General features: G+C 51.2%; 1 protein-coding gene across 1 annotated transcript in view; it reads right to left on the minus strand.

Annotated features, from left to right (window-relative positions):
* Positions 1–1,923: 1,923 nt before the first annotated feature.
* Positions 1,924–17,296, minus strand: part of LOC101657313 (integrin alpha-X) — a 43,872-nt gene continuing 28,499 nt past the window's right edge. The window contains exons 15-30 of the mRNA XM_045284793.1: positions 13,893–14,023; positions 13,617–13,774; positions 13,339–13,493; positions 12,516–12,647; positions 12,356–12,429; positions 12,036–12,177; positions 9,820–9,936; positions 8,847–8,926; positions 8,674–8,757; positions 6,424–6,502; positions 6,220–6,327; positions 6,031–6,114; positions 5,716–5,829; positions 5,257–5,358; positions 4,873–4,983; positions 1,924–2,858 (exon numbers count right to left, since the gene is read on the minus strand). Coding sequence (XP_045140728.1) covers positions 2,760–2,858; positions 4,873–4,983; positions 5,257–5,358; positions 5,716–5,829; positions 6,031–6,114; positions 6,220–6,327; positions 6,424–6,502; positions 8,674–8,757; positions 8,847–8,926; positions 9,820–9,936; positions 12,036–12,177; positions 12,356–12,429; positions 12,516–12,647; positions 13,339–13,493; positions 13,617–13,774; positions 13,893–14,023 — 1,770 coding nt within the window. The 3' untranslated portion in view covers positions 1,924–2,759. The remainder of the gene's footprint in view (positions 2,859–4,872; positions 4,984–5,256; positions 5,359–5,715; positions 5,830–6,030; positions 6,115–6,219; positions 6,328–6,423; positions 6,503–8,673; positions 8,758–8,846; positions 8,927–9,819; positions 9,937–12,035; positions 12,178–12,355; positions 12,430–12,515; positions 12,648–13,338; positions 13,494–13,616; positions 13,775–13,892; positions 14,024–17,296) is intronic.

Consider the following 17,296-nt stretch of genomic DNA (forward strand, 5'->3'; position numbering starts at 1 on the left):
TAGGCTCATAGATCTATTTCCCCATCCTCATATAAATATATTTGCATATGTACATGTCTTTATCTAGACCTCTATAAATGCCCTTTTACTCCCAGTTCTTTCCTCTATTTCTAGGGGTGGATTCTCATTAAAGTCGTTCATCAGCTGAAGGGTCACCCAGGGGCCTCGTGTGATTGGTTCTTCCAGGAACTCCAAGAACAGGAACCCTGGTGAAAGAGTTGATTGACTGCAAGGTCGGTGGTTCAAAGCCACCAGACACATCAAGGAAGAAAGACGAGGCGATGTGCTCTGTAAGAATGCACAGTCTTGGGACCTTTGGGAGGAGTTGTGCTCTGTCCTGTATGGCGGCTGTGATAGGGAAGGGACCCAAAGGCTGTGAGTTTGGGATGGCTTCTGTCTTGACCCTTCAAAGCTTCCACATCTGAAAGGTGGATGGCTGATGAGGAAGATCATTTCCAGCTTTCTCTCAGCTCAGACGCCTGCCTGCCTGCCCTTCCCATGGGTCCAGAGTTCCCTGGTAGTGGCAGCAAAAAATGGGATCTCTCCCGGGCAGGGAAATAGCTAGTCATGTGTTGAGAACAGAACAGAAGGTTAAGTGCCAGACACGACAATGAGGTTTATGTTAGAACAGGTGCCCTCTCATGGAGTATGACAGGTACCAAACATGGGACTCCGAGATGGTCTTCAATCATTATCCACGTGCAACCCGTGTCTCCTCTAACACATCCCAGTATTGGTAACAGACGTCCATGTACTTTTCCCTTTTAGGGTAAATTGGATGAAGGTTTATAGTGAGGATCCGTGTCTGTTAACACGTCACACACATTTCGTTTCACTCATTGACTGAAGTCTCCTCAATGACACACCTCTTATCCCCCTTCCTTCTTGTCTCCCCTGGTTCCATCCCTCCTTCTTTCCTAAGCCTTCTGAACATCGTCCTTGGCCAAACACTGTCCTTGCAATCATGAATGGCTGATTCTTTCAAGTGTGCCTACTCCCCGATGTTCCTGTTCTCCTGGTGTTGTTTGGCTGGAAACAGGGCCAAGGGGTAAGGATCAAAGCCCAAGGGGTTCTATCAATCTCTAGCTGACCACTAAGCCTGGGGGTTTGATTTCCATCCCATACGCGTCTTCCACTGTATCTAGGACTTTCTATTGTGATCGCTGTCAGAGCAGGTGGTTGTGGTGGCCGGGCACCACCTAGTTCTTCTGGTCTCAAGGCCATGGAGATGGATGTTCACATGGATTTTATGGATGATGCTATTCTGATTGACCTCAGTGTCCCCTGAGACTCTGATCCTGAGCCCCAGGCCCAGTGACCCATTCCTTCTAGGTGTCGGTTATGTCTAAGAGGTTGTAATAACTTCCCCTCCGGTGTGCTCCACCACATGCATGGATATATTTGCAGCAAAGGTAAGTACACATGTGCCAATATTATCTGTCAAAGCTATGCATATTCATAGGCATACTCTACTAAGGCTTCAGTCTTAGTATCCATCCAGGCACCTACTTGTGATCACTAGCTATTGCAGGATTCTGTATGAAATAGAACTTTACCTCCGTGTCCTTCCACTTTTTCACTCTTCCAGTGTCTTCCCCTGCCACCATACATATTTTTTTGCAGCCTCCCTCTTTTTGGGTATCAGCCTCCCCTTGACCCAAGTTAGCACATGAAACACCTTGTGTCTTGGCCATCTCCAGTGACCTTTCCATCTGGGAGAACAGTCACCGGGGATGAGCCCTTTCCTGTCCTTGTTTCCTAAGAGCCCCTCCGTGTCCCACAGTCCTAAGAGCTCAGGCTGCTTTGAGCCTGGGGATGTCCGTGGTACCCACTCAGGTTAACCGTCCTATCCCAGCCCCAGGCCTCAGGGCTGGCCACGGCCCACCACTACAGAAAAAGGATTCCGAGGTCATTGTCCTGGTCTCATGTCCACAAAAGGCCTTTATTTAGATAGTTGACATATTCCCCAAGAAAGCTAAACGCCTCATTTTGTGTGATAGTTTCTTCTTAACGCAAATACTAAAAACACACATATTTGGTCATCATTTCCTGACATTCCTTCATTGCTTTAATACATTGGAGCCTCAAAAACAATACAAAACAAAACAAACACATGACCTGGGCCTTTTTTTGAGACCGAGCCGCCATGGTGTTGGAGCAGACACTCCTCTCGGCCAACGAGCAATGTTGCCCAATGTAGGAGGCCAGGTTATGAGTTCCAGTGGGCAGACAGTTCATTCCTAGCTCAGGCTGGACAATCTGGGGGAAGACTATAAAGAGGGATGAAGGGGTCGATGCCGACTGGATTTCGGAGAAAACCAGGGTGGCTGGGAGGCTCGGGGCGTAAACTGGACTTGTCACACCAGGCCCAGAGTGTGGGGCTGTTATCCTGAAAGCAGCAGGGAGCCACCGGAGATGGGTGAGGACAAGTGTGCCATTTCCTAAACATCACTGGTGCCCAGGGCAAGAAGGGAAACTGGCATCTGGGGCCATCGTCTACGTATTTCCAGGTAGAATTTCAAAGCCAAGACCTCTGGTGGGTGCCCGGTAGGGACCTTGTGATCGAAGTTTCCAGCTGGAGTGCTGACAAGGCAAACGGTCCTTCCCAGGCAGAGTTTCTACCAAGAGAAGCCGCCTGATCTGAACCTCCCTCGTGAGGAATATTTCTCCCTCCTTGCCCTTGGCTTAGGGGAGAGCAAGAGGAATATCTTCAGGGAAATCAGATCCAGAGAAGAACAGGAGGTAGGGGTGAGGGTTGCTTATTGGGCAAATGGGGAGTCTGACGCCTCTCTTTCGGGGGTAGCTCCTTCCTTTGCTTCCTCCATCATATCCTTGTACTGGCGTTTGAAGAAGCCGATCTGGAGAAGGCGGAGGAGGAAAATCAGGACATCCAGTGGAAAAGAAGATAGGAGATGATCGGGGATGACCGCCACTTCTGAAACCCCGACCGTGTCCCACATACTAGGTTAGAGACGTTATATACGTTGTACCATTTACACCTTTCCAGATTAAGAATCCAGGATCCAGACGAGGGATTGAGGAGCACATTCCATCATCTTAGGAGTGTCAAAAGTGGGGTTGTGGAGGATCAGATCAATAATGGAGGCTTATTGTATTCAATAAATTATTGTACGAAATAAAAATGTATTTCTTATTGTATTGTATTAAATTATTGTATCAAATAAAATAAATACGTAAATTAAATTTAAAAATTAAATTTTAGTCTTAAATAAATTAAAGTATGACTCCTAATGCTATTGTCACAAATGAAATCAGCCATATTGACCTTGCGTTAAAGGACATGAGTTAGAAACTATTATTTACATCAGCCTTGAAGCACTTGCTCTTTATACCTTGGCAATTGGGGTACAATTACATTGCCTGTCTTGTAAAATTTTATTTTACTTCTCGTTTTTGTTTGTTTGACTAGGGAACAGTGTGGGAAGGGCTGGAGAATTTTTCCACAGTGTTTAATTATAACGGTTTATAGGTGACCTGCTGTTGGGACAAGTGTCTTTGATTCCAATTAGATGGTGTGTAATGTCGACCCCCTAAATCTGCATGCCCTCTGTGTGACTGAAATAACACGGCTATGTCTTTTTTTAAGGCAAAAGGAAAGCACCATACAAATCCCAATGTATTGGGCTAGATAATCGAGATTTTGTCTCACCTTCCCCTTTAAACTAACATTCACAATTGAGTCATGTTTAAAACGCTTTAATTTACAAATTAAACGGCATGGGGGAGCACGAGATGAGACTTAGATTGGTCACGATACCAACAATCTTTCAATTTACCTAATTCTTTTTGTAACCACAAAACCTGTCACACACAGTATAGTAACAAGTGTTGGTATTATCGGTTGAACTGTAAATATAAAAAGTTTCTTCCAAGTAGTGTCTTTAAAGGTTAGGTTTTGAAAATTTATCTGACCGCCATTCAGAACCGTGTAAGGGGACCTGGGTCGCTATTGACGTGCATCTATTAAACCCGACAGACATGCCTCATCTTTCCCTTCGGTTACGGCCTCTGACATTGTGCCTCTTCTTCTCTTTGTGCTTTATGGAGCCGGGTCATTGGGTTCGAATCATAAGGTGGGGAGCACAGGGGTGTTGACCCACAGGATTCATGGCACAGGATCAGAAGACTGAGAATATTAGCGTGGGTTCCTGCCCCAACCACATAGCATTCATGTGCCTGTCTTTTTATGTTTTCTTTTCTTTTTTCCCAACTCAACTGGCTATTCCAGAGATCCCCCACCCCATTGTTTTTTGGACTCCTTAAGATGCACGATGGAGCCGGGTTACACTTTGGGGTCAAAGGAACAAAGTGAGAGTCTGACGACCGATGACGAACCATCCCCTTGAGAGGGTTCAGCCTGAGTCGATGGGAATAAACGTTTAAAGGGGAGAAGGGGGAGGGGGCCGTGTAGAATGGAAAATCAGTAACTCGCTTCTGAATGAAATAAAACAAACTTGGATTCAAAGAATATGTAGGTTTCCAATTGGCTATCGCCGGTTTTCTTTGAAAAAGTAAACTTTTTTTTTTTTAATCTAAAAGAGAAAGACTTGAAGCCCCAGAGCAGACGAAACACTTGCCTACAGACACAGAGTGGCGTCAACATTTAAAGCCAGGTCTGCCTTTTTTGGTATTATAACCCATCATCAGGGATGGATAGAGAAGAACAAGAGCGATCAAGGGAGCCTGGAAGATTGCTTGTGGAGACGACTTGGACAAAGGTGATGCGTTATAGGTGGGAGCGGGGGTCTCTTACAGTAAGTATCCTAGCAGGGACATGGTTGAATGCTTTATTTCACTGAGAGAGAGCCGGCTTGGATACTGATGGTGTCGAGAGGGGGGTAAGACACTCACCTTGTACAGTGTGGCTGTAATGAGAGCCAGTAGAAACAGACCTCCCACGGAGCTGCCCACGATGATGGGGATGGGGTTATAGACCTCGTACTTCTCCAAGACTGTCTCCACCTGGAGTGCAGATAGTCCCACCAGAAAGCAGAAGGCTTCTTGTGAGCCCAGACCCCCGTACCCCTGCAACATGCCCCTCCCCTCCCCCAACTCCCAGTTTATCCCCTCCTTTCATGGCCCTGCTTTGAGGAGTAAGATGCAAGAAATATCAGTAGCTTCAAGGCCTTTGTCATCCTTCCTCCAGGCGGGCAAAATGCCACCTAACATGACCGATTGCCTCTCAGGAGCCCTTTCATCAGCCTGGTCATCGCCTCCTTACTGCGCCATCAGTACCTGTGTTCTCATGAATGCCTCCTGTCCGGGCAGCTGGGAATACATGGCTCCGTTTAGCTTGATTTCAGCCACACTCTTGACCAACACCTTCTTCTGCAGTGTCTGTGAAAGGGGAGGGGGACTGGAGAATTTGCTCTGGGGAAGGCTCAGAGGTCAAGCAATGCCCTGACGCTAGGGCCAGCGTGCAGGATCCCTGGTGGCGTAGTGGGTTATGCGTTGGGCTGCTAACTGGGAGGTCAGCAGTCTGAAATCACCAGCCGCTCCTCGGGAGAAACACAAGGCTTTCTACTCCCATCAAGAGTTACTTACAGTCTTGGAAACCCACAGGGGTCGTTCTACCCTGTCCCCTAGGGCTGCCGTGACTCAGACCGGACGGGACAGCAGGGGGGTTTCTTGTGAAGCATGAACCCAGACACCTCAGGTTCTCAGGGAGGGGCTCTGCCGTGGGACCTTGTATACCTGGCGGACCCAGCCGAAGCTGAGGTTGCCCTTGAGGATGAAGTCAAACTCATTCAGGATGTCGAAGGAGGGGATATCACACTGGAACTTCAGGCAGGTGGCAACGGAGCAGTCCTAGGGACAGAGGCACGGCATCAGGCCAGAAAGACGGACTTGAAAGTAGACAGCGGGGTTGAACCATCTGATGCGAGGGGCGCAGCCACGTCTGAGAGTGCAAGGGCCCTTCCGCCGGCCCCCCTCTGCCCTTTGCTCCCCTCTCTTCACATTCGTCTGGCGCGTGGCTCAGGACGGAGGCCAGCGCACAGTCACCCTCACCAGCACAGGCTGCTTCTGCACGCGGCTCAGGGAGTCGGACTCGGGGGGCTCTGTTTTCTCGCCAGAGCACTGAAAGAACGGACCCTAAAAGAAGACAATGAACCAGCATCTCGGTGGGGTGTCAGGGATTCACACTCCTGTGTCCAGGGAAAGGACATCCGTGGAGGAGCCGAGTCCAGGCCTCCATACCTGCTGGGGAAGGACTTCTATTCCTTTCCACACAGCCACTCCGTTCAGCTCCACGGGCACCCAGAAGCTGATGCTGACAGGCAGTTTCCTCTGGCCCAGGTTGCTCACCTGCACAGAGAACAGTGAGGGCAGAGCCAGACCCCACACGGCTCCCTGAGCTCCATCCCCGGCCCCACCCCAAGCTTCTGGGCCTCCACCACTTGCCTGGTACCTGTGCTGGATCGCACCGCTCTCTTCCTCCTCCGAGGCTGAGAAGTTGAGGTGCTTGGTGGATGGCGCATGACTGTGGAGAGAGAGGAGGCCTGGGTAGATGTGAAGTTCCGGGGGAGGCTTCCTGAGAACGCTCTGATTGGGAGCAGGATGGGACAGGTCGTCAGTGGGGCCCTGGGGTGAGATCTACCTGGGACTGTGTTGGGGTTGTAGGAGGGTTTAGGAAGCAGAGGGGCTTGCAGGAGCTGCCCCCAGAGGAGACTGTCGAGAGGGTGCTGGACAGGGGATACCGTGTACATAGCTGAGAGGCCACGGGTCTGCTAGCAGGCCCTCTGTGAACCTGTTGTCTTCTGAGGCATCCGTGGGCATGGAGGACGATGGGTAGGCAGGTGGGATGCAGCAGAGGTTGGGAGGCAGACTAATGCTGTTACACAAACACCTATTGGACATTAACCCCCTTCCTGGTGTCCTCCAGGCCTTCTCTGGGTGGGTGGGTGGGTGGGTGGGTGAGTGGGGTCTTTCTCTCCTATTTCCTTTGAAGGCGAGGGAAGCCCAATAGCAGCCTCTTCACGGGGCCTCAGTTTACCAACATCTCTGTCCAGGTGAGTCAGTCCCTGTCATGGAGTCTGGCCAGGCAAGTCAGTCCCTCGCATCTCTGGCCAGGCAAATAAGCCCTGGCAGCATGGACCCTCACCTAGGTGGCTGGTCTCACCCTGTCATGCTCACCTAGGCCTTATCCTTCACCTAGGCCAGTGGTTCTCAACCTTCCTTCTGCCACGGCCCTTTCATACAGTGCCTCAAGTGGGGGTGACCCCCCAACCATAACATTATTTTCTTTTTTTCATAACATTATTTTCATTGCTACTTCATCACTGTCAATTTGCTACTGTGACGAATCAGGAGACCCCTGTGACAGGGTCATTCGACCCCCAAAGGGGTTGCGACCTGTAGGTTGAGAACTGCTAGCCTAGGCATTCCTTTTCTGAAAGAATTCCCACAAAATGCCAGATCCTCATGCTGAGTGTCCTGCCCGTGGATCCCTGAGCAGGTGTGTGCAAACCATGGGACACACCGCAGCCACCAAGCCCAGGCCAGATGCTAGATGGGGCTTCTGAGTGCCGTCAAGGGTGCAGGGGAAAGTGCACCCCTGGCCTAGGAGAATGTTTCACAAAGCACGTTGGTGGAACTGGCAGGGGGTTATACCTAAGCCAAGTCATGCAAGCTCATGGCGCGACATGAATGTAAGTGTGACAGGGTAGGGATTTATGTCTGCCGTTTGATTGCATGGGGGTAGGGGGCTCAGGAATCTTGATTGAATAGCAGAGGCATGTATGCAAAGGAACCGCAGCTCTGTGTCTGGCACATAGCAGATACGAGGGATGTCCACATTGAGACTCTTTTGCTCCAACCCTTGACTTGAGATGACTCCTTAATGCCAAACACTTCAAGACTAAGCCTCCTTGGGAAGCGTTGTTGGAAGACCCAGTTTTTATACCCAGCATCTTCTAGCTCCCTGCCTCTATGGAAGGCAGTTCACCTCTTCCTGTGTTTCCCAGAGGGCACTTGCAGAAGCAAGGTGTGGGTAATCACAGTGATAGGAACATGGTTAGCCTTTGGTAAGCCGGCATACGGCATTCCAAAAGTCCTGCACCGCACAGATTTAGTTCCTAAAGTGAAGATGTGTCTCACTCCAGTGCCAAGGACACCTTTGAAAGTCACAGCCAGCCAAGCTCATGGCTGTCAATCTTTCAACCCTTAGCTGAGGGTTCCCCTTACATGAGGCCCTGGCTTTCCTTTGAGGGCCCCCCTCACCCAACATTAAAGATACATGACAGGGGTGGGGTGGGGGGTTCATGAGATTCTGGCTTACATGAGGGTGACCTCATGCTCTAATAAGGTGGTCAGAGTTTCAGAGACAGGGATATGTCTCACATTAGTATCTTTTAGGGACTTCTCCCAAGACAGTTTTTTTTTTTTTTTGGAAGCTCTCTAGGAATTGCAACCCCCGTTAGATGTAGCCTATAATGATAGCCTCACACGTACTATGGCTAGCCCACAATAAACACTCTCCAGTAAGTGATGAACTAGTGAGTGCCGCTAACGGTATTCCCTACCAGTGGGAAGGGGAATGATAGTGAAACCGAGGAATAGCCCAGGCATTTGTAGGATCCCTGCATGGAGTGTGGAAGCCACTCACACCTCAATCGGGTGGCTACGAATCCTTTGGAGGTCAGATTGCCATACCTGTTGATCACGACATAGACAGCATACTTCACCGGGAGCGCCTTCTGAAAGGTGGTCTTGCTGGTCCTGGGGGTGTTATTCTCACTAAGGAAAGAGCAGGAGGTCAGCCAGGAAGGGCCTTGGAGAAGATAGCTGGGGTGAGAGAGCACTGCTCCTGAGCCTGGCCCCCTTACCTGCTGACATTGGCCATCAGGAGCAGCTGGTCCCCGAGCTTGGCGTTGGGGTCGACGTCAAAGGTGGCCACAAAGGTGAGCTGAAGAAGAGGAGGGCAGCTCATGAAGAGATCACGGACCCGATGGGAGCTGCCGCAAAGTGCAGTGAAGGAAGCAGATGGGGCCTGGCTATCAAAAAGAATAGTGTCTGGGGCCTTCGAGGCTCATCTTCAAACAAGCAGCCGTCGAAACGAGCCATCAACGCAGTCCGCATGGACGAAGCAGACCAGCCTGTGTGATCCAAGGATGAGAAGGAAGAACAGCCAACTCCAAAGGAGGGAATGGTGCCGGGGCTTGGCTGACAGAAGGCAATGGATGACCGTGGAAACCCAACATCCATGTGCTGGGTCCCAACATGGATGAGGGCTCTGCGACGGCCCTCTGCCCGTGGTCGAGGGATGTGAACAGCCTTGCTGTCAGACTGAGGGCATCACCAACTCGATGATGGCTGCTGCGATCAGATTAAATGCGATACCTCATCATTTGAGCTCCTACCTCATCATTTGAGCTCTGCTTTGACCCATGTTAATTTTGTTCCAGTTTTCAATACTGCCTGCCTTTTTCTCTATTGGGCCTTTTCCTCTGATTTATTTTGTTATTGTTACTGCTCTCCACCCACTGCCACCCCTTTGGTATGTTTTCCAGTGTGTGCAGTCTGGGATGGGTGATGCTATAGAGACAGTAGCTGGATTAGGGGCTCCTTGGGGGTACAGGTGAGCGGGTGGGGAAGGGGAGGATGAAGGAAATGGGGAGCTAATAACATATCCAAGAGGGAAGAAAGTGTTCTGGAACGGAGCGTGGTGGCGATTGCACAAGGCTCTTGTGCATGATACGTGAACCCTCCGTCGAAGAAGAGGAGGGGGCAGAGGGCAGCGGAGAAGTGAGAGATGGGGCTGGGGGGAGGGGATCAAAACTGGGAAGCAGCAGAGCTTACCTGAGTGCCCCCGCGGAAGATGAGGTGGTTGATGTTGCAGCTGGTCTTCCAGGGGCCTCGACTCTCAGCCCGCCGGCTCTCACATGTCAGACGAGGGGAGGGCAAGGGCGGAGGGTTCTAGGCAGCGGCAGGATTAAAAATAAAAACCTTTTTCTTTTAATGCAGACGCATATTGTTTGTCTTCCAAAGAAACCTCAAAGAAGAAGTGACGTGGCTTCCTGGATTCGAACATGAGCTTGTGTTTCTAAACAGATCTGCAGACGCCGTCTGCGTCCAATGGCTTCCCAAGGTCCAAATTCCAGAGACGAGGTCAGGAGAGTGTTTCATGTATTGTCATCAAAAAACAAAACAACAACATTTTTTTCTTCCTGGGAAATTTCCGACAGACTCCAAAGGAGCGTGGCTAGATCAGTGCCCCTTGGACCCCCACCTAGCAGAAGGGACCGACATTTTTCTACTCTTGTATTCCATTCCGCTCTTTGAAACTATTTTTTTTGGGGGGGGCAGTGTGTGTGTGTGCGTGTGTATGCACGCGCACGACTTTAAAGCCAATTCTAGTGATTGTATCAAATCATCCAGAGAGACGTCGGTCTACACAACTAACCAAACCTCAAGCCTCATGGCGAGTCGATGCCAACTCGCAGCCACTCCAAGGACAGTGTAAAACAGCCCCTACGAGTTTCCCAGACTACAACGCTTCACGGGAGTGGAAGCCCCCATCGGTCTCCATGTAAGGAACAGATAAACATTTTTAAAAGTGTGTCCACTGGCAGACTTAACAAAAGTAGCGATGTTTGCGACTACACAGGTCCCGCTCCGTTCATTCGTTGTCTACATTGTCTCCACCGCGATGTTTTCTGGCTCACTGGTTAAAATCAAGAGCGAACAAAGGCTCGGGCATTGCACGGGGTGGATCTTTCTAGGAGGGCTTTCAGTAACAGGGCACTTACCCCTCATGGGAGCCCTGGTGATGGAGTGAGTACGAGTTGGATTGTTAACCACAAGGTCAGCAGTTCAAAGCCACTGACCCCTTCTGCAGAAGGAAAACGAGGTCCTCTATTCCCCGAACGAGTTACAGTTTCAGAAACCCACAGGGGGCAGGGGGAGAGGAAACAGGTCTTCCCTGTCCTATTGGGTCATCAGAGTCAGAACTGAGTCGATGGCAGTGAGTTTGTTTTGGTCCGCCCCCCCACCCCCAACCCCACCCCCCCGCTAGGTAGCAGGAGACTGCTGATTCCCAGTGGGGTTTGCCAGACAGCAAATCAAAGTATATTCCCATTAGGAATCTTCAACTCAAAGGGATATGAGACCTAGTCTAGATCCTGGCTCCCAAAACAGGACATTTTTGAGGCAACTAGGGGCATTTTATTGTAGTCTAACAGGAAGGAATTGCAGTTGTCACCAGACGTGATCATGACACTGGGGTCATGTAAGAAGCACCCCCACTGTTCAACTAGAAGGTGAACCACGGAGGGGCCTGGGCCTTGCTTTAAAACACTCCAGGGAAGAAAACACAGATGAAATAAATGGGGCAAAAGCTGATCGTGGTTGACTCTCAGCGATATCCTTTTGAGGGGCTCAAAACCAATTTTCGGTGAAAGCTCTACTTCTCTTTGCCTGCAGTCCGAGCCCAGTCTTCTACAGCAGGGGTCGGCAAACTGCAGCCCACCACCTGTTTTTGTACATAAAGTTTTATTGGACATCACCTTGCTCACTCATTTCCATACTGTCGAGGACCCCTCTCAGACTAGAACAGCCAAGGTAATTAAGCAACTGCAGCTGAGACGGTATGGTTCTGGAAATATTATTATCTAGCTCCTTTAGGAAACTCTTGCCTTGGTCTCAAAACAAAACAAAACCCTCAAACTCACTGCCGTCAAGTTGATTCTGATTCTCGGTAATCTTAGAGAACAGGGCAGAACTGCTCCCTGGGGTTTCTGCGATCGTAACTCTTTAAGGGAGTAGAAAGCCTCATCCTTCTCCTGTGAAGCAGCTGACGGATTCAAACTACTGATCTTATGGTTAGCAGCCCAACATGTAACTCACTGTGCCACCAGCGTTCCTCCTGATGCTCAGCCCAGAGTGGAACTCCGCATGAACTGTGGCACGCTCCACAGCACAGCTTCACCCATGCAACCAAGAACTGCCGAGACTTGGCAAGGAACCAGACTGGTCCTCAGCCTACGAGCCATGCCCTCCTCCTAAAGCTCTAGCACCTGGGCTACTGTCACACGTCGATAGGACAGCCCTGTTGGGTGGGAGAAGACGATGGTGGTCCCATAGGAGTCCTCGCCGTCATTCCCCACGGTCACGTGCATGTTCAGCTCCAGGTGACTCCCAACCAGGAGCATCTTCAAGCTGGGAGTGGGGAGGAGAGGAGGAGCTGATTCAGTTCCGGAAGCTAGAAATGGGCTGGATGGGGAGGCTGGAGACCGATGGGGGACAAGGGGGCCTGGGTTCTGAGCATCGGAGAGGAGCATTTGCAGGGTTCTGGGCGGGAGGCTTGACAACTAGGACAGGCAGGTCTAAGGCTCACCCGGAGAAGTCAAAGGAGATACGAAGGTCATCCTGGCAGATGCGGTCAGTCCCACAGTTCTTCTCAAAGGGGAGCTGGGAGGGAGACAAAGAGGAGCTCTCCCAAAGATCCGGAGTCTGCCACCCCAGTCCCTCTGGGAGACCCCAGCCCCAGGACTCACGGATGCCACGAAGTATCTCTCCGCATCCAAATCCAGCATGGGCTGCAGGCTTCCGTAAGAGGGGATGGGTTTTCCCTCCAGGGACAGGTTGAGACGAAAGGTGATGGGGGTCACTGAGTCCTCCACGCAGGCCTTCAAGGACAGACATTGGAGAGCGCAGATGACCAAGAAGAGGATCCCAGGAAGCTATTGGCTGTGTCCCAGTCTCCTCCTCTACGAAATGGCTAGTGGTGCCACCTGCCTGCACTCCATGGACATCGGTGACCATCACTCGCCTGGCATGCCTTCTTGTCCCTAGACCTTTTGTCTTGGTTGTCCTCTGCTTTGACCCACTCAGGGTCTACACCCTTCCCCTCCTTTGAGAGGCCTTCTGGACACCCTACGTCTTCTCTCCCCTGGCTTTCTCTCTCATCGTAGCAGGGATCCAGACCTGACATCTAGAGGGAGGAATGTGTGTTTGGGGTCTTCTCACACCTGGCGGTGAGCTCCCTGTGGTGATGGCTGTTTTGTCCCTTAGCGGCTACACAGGGCCCGTTCCACAGGCGTGGCCCCACGGACATGTGTCAAACGAGTAAGTGAACAAACCCCAGCCCACAGCCCGTCACTCCCCCAAGCAACCATCACCCATCCCTGAAAGCCAACTGTGGGTTCTCTCGCGGCGACAGCCGGCCTCGTTCATCAAGTCCCTCGTTCAGCGCACCCCAATGCCTCTGGTGCCCCAGGCCCTAGGCTAGACCTGAGAATCCCAGGGTGACTGGGATGCACCCCTGGGTTCTTGCCCTGCGAACTCCATGGCCGGTTGCTGGGACCCCCGGACCCTCACCAGTAGGAGCAACTTCACGGTGCTACAATGCCGACCCAGCCCAAGGACTTGGACTTGGGTCAGATTTCGAGCCTGGGTTGCCTCAAAGATGGCACGGGGACTCAGGCGGCCGGGGTCTAGTGCCAGGTCATAGGTCACAGAGCTCTGGAGGTTACCTGATGGAGAAAGAGGGGGTGGGAACCAGGAGCTCCTCTAGTGGGCCAGGGCCAAGGCAGGAGTCCTGGCCAGGGAGCCTCCACGGGCCCGGGGTCCTCTGGGTTGGGGAGAAGGTGACTCACCAAGCCAGTTCCGAGAACTTGGGGAAATAGTAAGGCAGACTTCAGCATCCCCCAGGGGCTGGGCAGGGGCTGCCTGGTCACGACATTCAAACAGGGACCGTGCAATCTCCTCTGGACTGAAGCTCATTTTCACCCACACATTCAGAACAGGCCTGCTCCTGTGGGCGGAATCCTGACTGAGGACAGGTGTCTGGCTTGGGGGGCGAGGGGGAAGGGGCTGGGTGTCTGTGCTGGACCCAGGGCCCGATGGGGATGCCTAAGGGAAACCCTTCTCACCGGAGCAACACGGCGTGTCCTTGGGCCCCCACGGCCAGGTCCGCCAGCCAGTCCTGGGACAGATCCTGCCCCCCACTCAGAGACTGGCCGAAAAACTGCAGACTGGGAGACAGCTGGGAGCCCAGGATCCTCTGGCAGGAAGAGAAGAAAAAGAATCCGGTTGGGGAGTGAGAGGAGCACGTGAGAAATAAGGAAAGGGGGCAGAAAGAAGAGGCAAGCGGTGCAAGGCAGCAGCAACACGTGCTTAAAAAGCGGGCAGTGGGGAGGAAGTGGGGCCCAGACAGCTAAATAAATGAAGAAGTGAGGATTTGAGGATTTCACGGGTGGACTGAGCTTCATTCTGTCATTCAGTTAGTCTGAGCTTCAGACTCTGGCTCCTCGGTCTGCCAGTCAGGCTATGTCTCGTCTTTCGCACGGGCATCAAGAGACCAAAGTTGAGTATAACGTGAACGAAGTCATAGCGTTCTCAGGCCAGCCCCTGGTGTATGGTCAGTAGTCAAGAGCATCTAATATCTTAAGACCCTTATTGAGGATCCCTGGTGGCGTAGTGGTTACATTGGGCTGCTAGCCCCAAGGTCAACAGTTCAAAACCACCAGCTGCTTTATGGGAGAAAGAGGAGGCTTTCCATTCCCATAAAGAGTTACAGTCCACATGGAAGAAGCACACCAGCCAGTGTGACCATGAGGTGTCATGGAGACCGGACAGTGGGCATCAGAAGACTCACAACAAACAGTAAACAAACAAACAAAGATGCACCGGTAAGAATGGAGGGAGGACAGAGCGGAGACCCAAAGCCCATCTGTGGACAATGAAACATGCCCCACAGAGGGGTCGCAGTGGGGATGAGTCAAGCAGGGTGCAGTGGAGCACTAATGGGTCATGCAATATACCTCTGATCCCTTGAGGCCTCCTCACCCCCGCTATCATGACCCCAGTGCCGCCTCCCTCTCTGGACTAGAAGGGAGCATGTACATAGGTTTAGGCAAGAGATAACACTCACAACACATGGAACCCAGGACCAGGAATGGGACTAGAGATCCCGAAAGGGTAGGGGAAGGGAGGGAGAGGTGCGGAGGGAGGGGGCACTGATCACAATGAATGGCACACCACCACACCCCCCCATCCAGGGGGAAGAACAACAGAAACCAGAGGGGCAGGGAGACAGCGGTCAGAGAGAGATTTGAAAATAATTAACAATCTATAATCTATCAAGGGGCCACGAGTGTTGTGGGGTGGGGGAAGGAGGGAAAAACAAAAGAGGAGCTGATCCCAAGGGCTCAATGGAAGGTAAATGTCTAGGAAAGAACGATGGAACATGTGTACGATTACGTCGGATACAATTGATGTATGGATGGTTACGAGAGTTTAAAGAGCCCCCAATAAAATGATTAAAAAAAAGAGAGTGACAGTCTTGGAACCCCCCAGGGGCAGGTCTACCCCGTCCTGTGAGGTTGCTGCGCGTGGACGCTGGAACCACGGCAGTGGGCTTGAGTGTGAGCTTTTGACCATTTTCAGAGCTCATCCAGCCGCACACCCCATCTGTATCTGTCAGAAGCCAGGCATGACAGCCCCTACGTGGCCAACTGGAGACCTCTGGCCCCAAGGTCCCCTTCTGCCACCCTTTGCCGCTCGGTCTCTTCAGAGGACCGGAGGGGAATGAAGACGCCAACACACGGACTCTACTCTCCTGAACTGTCTTCCCGAAGGATCCTTCCTCTAATTCCCATTGCTCTGCAGTGCCCACTTCCTTGGAGAATATGCCCTTTGAGCCTGTGGGCATCCCTGGCCTCCAGCTACCTGAATAGTCGTAATCATAAAGAGGGAGAGCCACCAATGGCCTGGGCACTGAGCCCAGAAAGGAAAGGTAGCAGGGTGTGAGGTAGGAGAGAAATAGCAAAATAATAATTTATAAATTATCAAGGATTCATGAGGGAGGGGGGAGCAGGGAGGGAGGGGAAAAATGAGGAGCCAGGGGCTTAGGTGGAGAGCAAATGTTTTGAGAATGATGAGGGCAATGAATGTACAAATGTGCTTGGCACAATTGATGTATGTATGGGTTGTGATAAGAGTTGTATGAGCCCCTAATAAAATGATTAAAAAATATATCTGGACCAGCAAAGAAAGAAACAGCACAAGCCTCACAAAGTGGACTGAGCCAGGAAAGCCAGCCTCCTGACCGCACCTGGGGGTGTGAGAAGTGGGAGCCAACACCAGTCTTTTCTAATCGGGCATGTGCTGGGATGAGAGCTTGAACTTCACACCAGTTTAAACCAGTTCAATCATAGCTGACAAAGTGAAATTGGAGCGGACCTGGATTTTTCAAATGTCGGTGAGTTGAAATGCTAATTTGAATGGCAAAAATACATGAATGCGCTAAAATTCTGAAATGGGAGACTCAGGAGAGGCAGAGTGAGACTTTTCAGGAGCCCGGTGGGTGTGGGGGGCGATTGGATTATCACCAGAACTCTGAGAGGGACGCATGTTCAAAGCAGAGTGATTGAGCACCAGCTTTGAGCAGGGCGCTGTTGCCTGTGACTCTGTTGGCCAAGAGATTCGGTTGCGTGCAATGAGCAGGCGGCCCTGGCTTTCTCAGAGGGAGGCTGTTTCCAGCGGGGCATCCGTCTGTAATGGTTGCTCGTTCTGGTTAGCTTGCCAGTGCACTCACACTTTACAAACTGAAGTCTGTCCAAGTCTCATTTCATTAGCCACTGGCTGGAGTGGGCAGAACCGGTTCAAAGTGTATCACGGGATGTAGGATGAAGCGGGAAGAAGGAGCGAGCAATGGTGGGAACAGTGAACCCTCAAAGGCCTCCTCTTTGAGCCAAGTCTTGTGGCTATCAACCAAGTGATAGTTTCAATCAAGTATCTAAGCAAACAGGGCCCAATTCCTCGAAGTCACTGAAGCAGAGCAGTTCCCATGGCCTGTGGCCTTTGGTAATTCTCAACAAGGCCTTTCCCACTCTTCCTCAAGTACCAACTTCTATAGAACAGCCCCCCCACCCCCAGTTGTTAAGATTTGTAATGGTAATCAAAGGAGCCTGGGGGGTGGGGCACAACAGTAGAGCATTAGGCTGTTAGCAACAGTTCAGGGGTTCAAACCCACCTTGGGAAAAAGATCTGACAATCCACTCTTTATAAAGATGATAAACCAGAACACCCGAGGGGGCAGTTCTACTCTGATGCGGAAATGCTCTGAGTCAAAATGGACCTGATGCATCTAACTACCACCAACAATTAGTGCTTAGAATGGCTTGTGATAAAATATATATACATGCATATGCACAGAAGCACGTTTTATGTAGTCACTACCCAGTATAGATACATATTGTCATGGATTTACTATCCAACCTGTGTGTGTGTTGGGGCTGTCAAGTCAGCTCCAACTCCCAGTGACCCTCTTTAC

Source organism: Echinops telfairi, unplaced genomic scaffold (assembly GCF_000313985.2).
Source record: "Echinops telfairi isolate 266 unplaced genomic scaffold, ASM31398v2 ScPeMD7_5;HRSCAF=22, whole genome shotgun sequence".
Classification (NCBI taxonomy): domain Eukaryota; kingdom Metazoa; phylum Chordata; class Mammalia; order Afrosoricida; family Tenrecidae; genus Echinops; species Echinops telfairi.